The 2720-nt window shown below is 41.2% G+C and overlaps 1 protein-coding gene across 1 annotated transcript in view; it reads right to left on the bottom strand.

The window, feature by feature from the left end:
* Nucleotides 1-610: 610 nt before the first annotated feature.
* The window catches only part of HOXA13 (homeobox A13), a 2990-nt gene continuing 880 nt past the window's right edge, over nt 611-2720 (bottom strand). Inside the window, exon 2 of the mRNA XM_085307632.1 lies at nt 611-2134. Within this exon, the coding sequence (XP_085163758.1) occupies nt 1890-2134 (245 nt within the window). The 3' untranslated portion in view covers nt 611-1889. The remainder of the gene's footprint in view (nt 2135-2720) is intronic.

Raw genomic sequence — 2720 nt, 5'->3', positions numbered from 1 at the left:
CGCTGGCGGCGGCCGCGAGGTGGCGCCCTCGGCCCGCGAATACCGGCGGCGGCGGCGGCGCCGCGAGCTGTCAAAAGTCAAGGTCACAAATTGCCTCCCCCCTTCCCCCCCCGTCAAGGTCAAGGTTTAAGGCCTTCCTAGCCCTGACGCTGCAACCGATACCCGCGCAGGCATCGTCAGGCTCKGCGATAAACCTCCAGCGCCGCAGTCCCCGCGTTAGAGGGGCCGGCGGCTGGTTTTCATTTTCCGACAAGAGCTGCAGCACTACATTGATATCATCTCTCTCTTTCTTTCTTTCGTTTTTTTTTTCCCTCCCCTATCCCCTAGTCCCTCTTCAAAATACCTGACTCTTTAACATTACTAAATCATTTATAACTTAGAAAAGCTGGTTATCAGGCCTGCTGCCCCACATTAATACCGTCCATAACATATATATATACACATACAAATACACACACACACACACACACACACACACACACATATATATATATATATATACATCAACTACATAATGGAAGACAGCAATGTTACAATTACAAGGTAGATATATTGTATTTCTTTACGAAATGCACGTAGGTATCGAAAAATAAAGAGTATTTCTTTCAGGTTTTATTACAGTGACTATTTTATTAACAGTATTAATACTACTATACCTATCTACACGTCTTGGATTTCCATTTTTTTCAGTAGAAATATAAAAAAAAATGAGGGTGCACAAGTACATTTTCACAGTGCGCTGATTTTTTTTTTTTTTATTTACAAGATAGCTTCTTATAGTGAATAAAAACAAAATAATGTGCTGGTTGAAATAACTGATTGGATTAAAAGGTGCTGTAAAAAGAATCCCTAAACGTTCTAATGCGGCCTCATAACAGACAATAAACAAGGAGAAACGACTAATTACTTATAGATCAAAATATAGATTATATAAATCAAAATACTTCTGGGGAAAAATGTATTTCAGTTCGAAGTTCTCGGATTTTTTTTTCCAGAAAGCATTTTTTTTTACTATAACGTAATGCCAATGCTCATGTTTTTGTATCCACCCAGAGTCAAACATTTAAAATTTTCCGGGGACTTACAATATTAATTCTTGAAGATCATTTGAGGTTTAAAATAGGCAGAGTCTTTAAAAAAGGAGCTATTGTACGGTCTGCAGGAAAAAAAAACAGTTCAGATGACAAGAAATCATCTACTGAAAATAAAAAATAAAAAAACAAAAACAAAAGAAAGATATCTCCAAGCAAATATTTTCCTTTCTATCCCCAATAGTTTGCGATGTTCTTATTTTGCTATCAAGATAAATCCTCCAGAGCTTCCTTCATTACTGATGTCTCTGAAATCCTTATTCAGTACCATCGAGGTTTATTATTACTCTTTTTTTTTAACATTAAATGCATTGCTTAAAAACATACAGTAATTGTACTTTTTTTTCACTGTGGTTTACCTGAGCAGTCATTCAACAGACAGTTTGGATTGCAATGGAAGAAAAAAAAGCTTATGTGTACACATCGACCTCCTCACTGTAACCAGCTCTCAGATCGTGGCCACGAAGAGTGTTCTAAAATAGCAAAGTCGTAGAAGTACTTACAAGTTTCTCACAAAATTGTATGTCTTAACTGAAAGTGAATCTCTCAGGGCTGGGTTTTGGGGATTTACAGTTTGTCAGTTACACTGTCTGCTTTGGATTTCGGGAGAACTGTCAGTTTTAACCATTTGCTACAGCAATATTTAAAAAATGCTATAATTCCAAAGATACAGATCTCTTGTTCTGAAAGAAGAGGTTCATTGTCTTTTCTTTTTTTAATTATTATTAATAATTATTTTAATCTGAACACCAAAAAAGTCCTTTTTGTCGTGAGCTGCTGCTTCTCCATTTTAATCCATTAACTGGTAGTCTTCAATTTGTTGATAACTTTTTTCTCTTTGACCCTTCTGTTTTGGAACCAGATTGTGACCTGTCTCTCTGACAGATTTGTAGTTGCCGATATCCTTCTTCGTTTGTCTTTGGTTATGAATTTATTTGTAGCATATTCCCTTTCGAGTTCTTTTAACTGAACCTTTGTATAAGGTACTCGTTTCTTTCTCCCACGTCTGTAAGAGTTCGCATCTGAGGGATGCGAAACGACGTCTGGAACAGAAAAACCATGCACGCAAGAGTTATAAAATCGTTATAGCTGATTGGGACATCTTCATATGGTACAGAGGTTAGCGTTACCGTGCACTTCTACGTCTGCCCTGCTCTCTAGGCTTAGTTTAGCTGCTGAAGCATTGCTCAGCATTTGAAATTTCTCTTTTTCCTTGCTGCAGCAAGCAGCTTTTAGGTGTGGAAAGCCCTGCTGCTGTCAGACAGACAAATAACCATAATAAAAACCCGTGAAGTCCCGAGAAGGGGGCTAGGAGAAACTCTACCCGGTTGCTGCAATTTTGCAAGGGTGCAGGCTGCAGTGTTTACGGAAAAATCTCGCTAGGCGCGAATACTTCATACCTTTAGCAGCCTTTTTTCAGCTGTTTCCTTTCCTAGGGCGCTCGGCACTTGGGGCGGGCTGGGCTCCCCGGGTGTTTGGGGAGGGGGGGACCGGGGGAACATTAGTGCCCTGCCAGCCGGCGCCGGGGCATGTGCGCGCAGCCGGCGGGGGCCGGGGTCAGCCCGCAGGTTATCTCGCAAAATAAGCGAGCGGGGCGAGCCGGGGTCGGGGGCGAGGGCCGGGGGGGGG

Source organism: Rhea americana, unplaced genomic scaffold (genome assembly GCF_003343005.1).
Source record: "Rhea americana isolate MKP2758 unplaced genomic scaffold, rheAme1 scaffold_26, whole genome shotgun sequence".
Lineage (NCBI taxonomy): Eukaryota > Metazoa > Chordata > Aves > Rheiformes > Rheidae > Rhea > Rhea americana.
The sequence above is the reverse complement of the archived record's forward strand: the minus strand, read 5'-3'. Positions and strand labels throughout refer to the sequence as shown.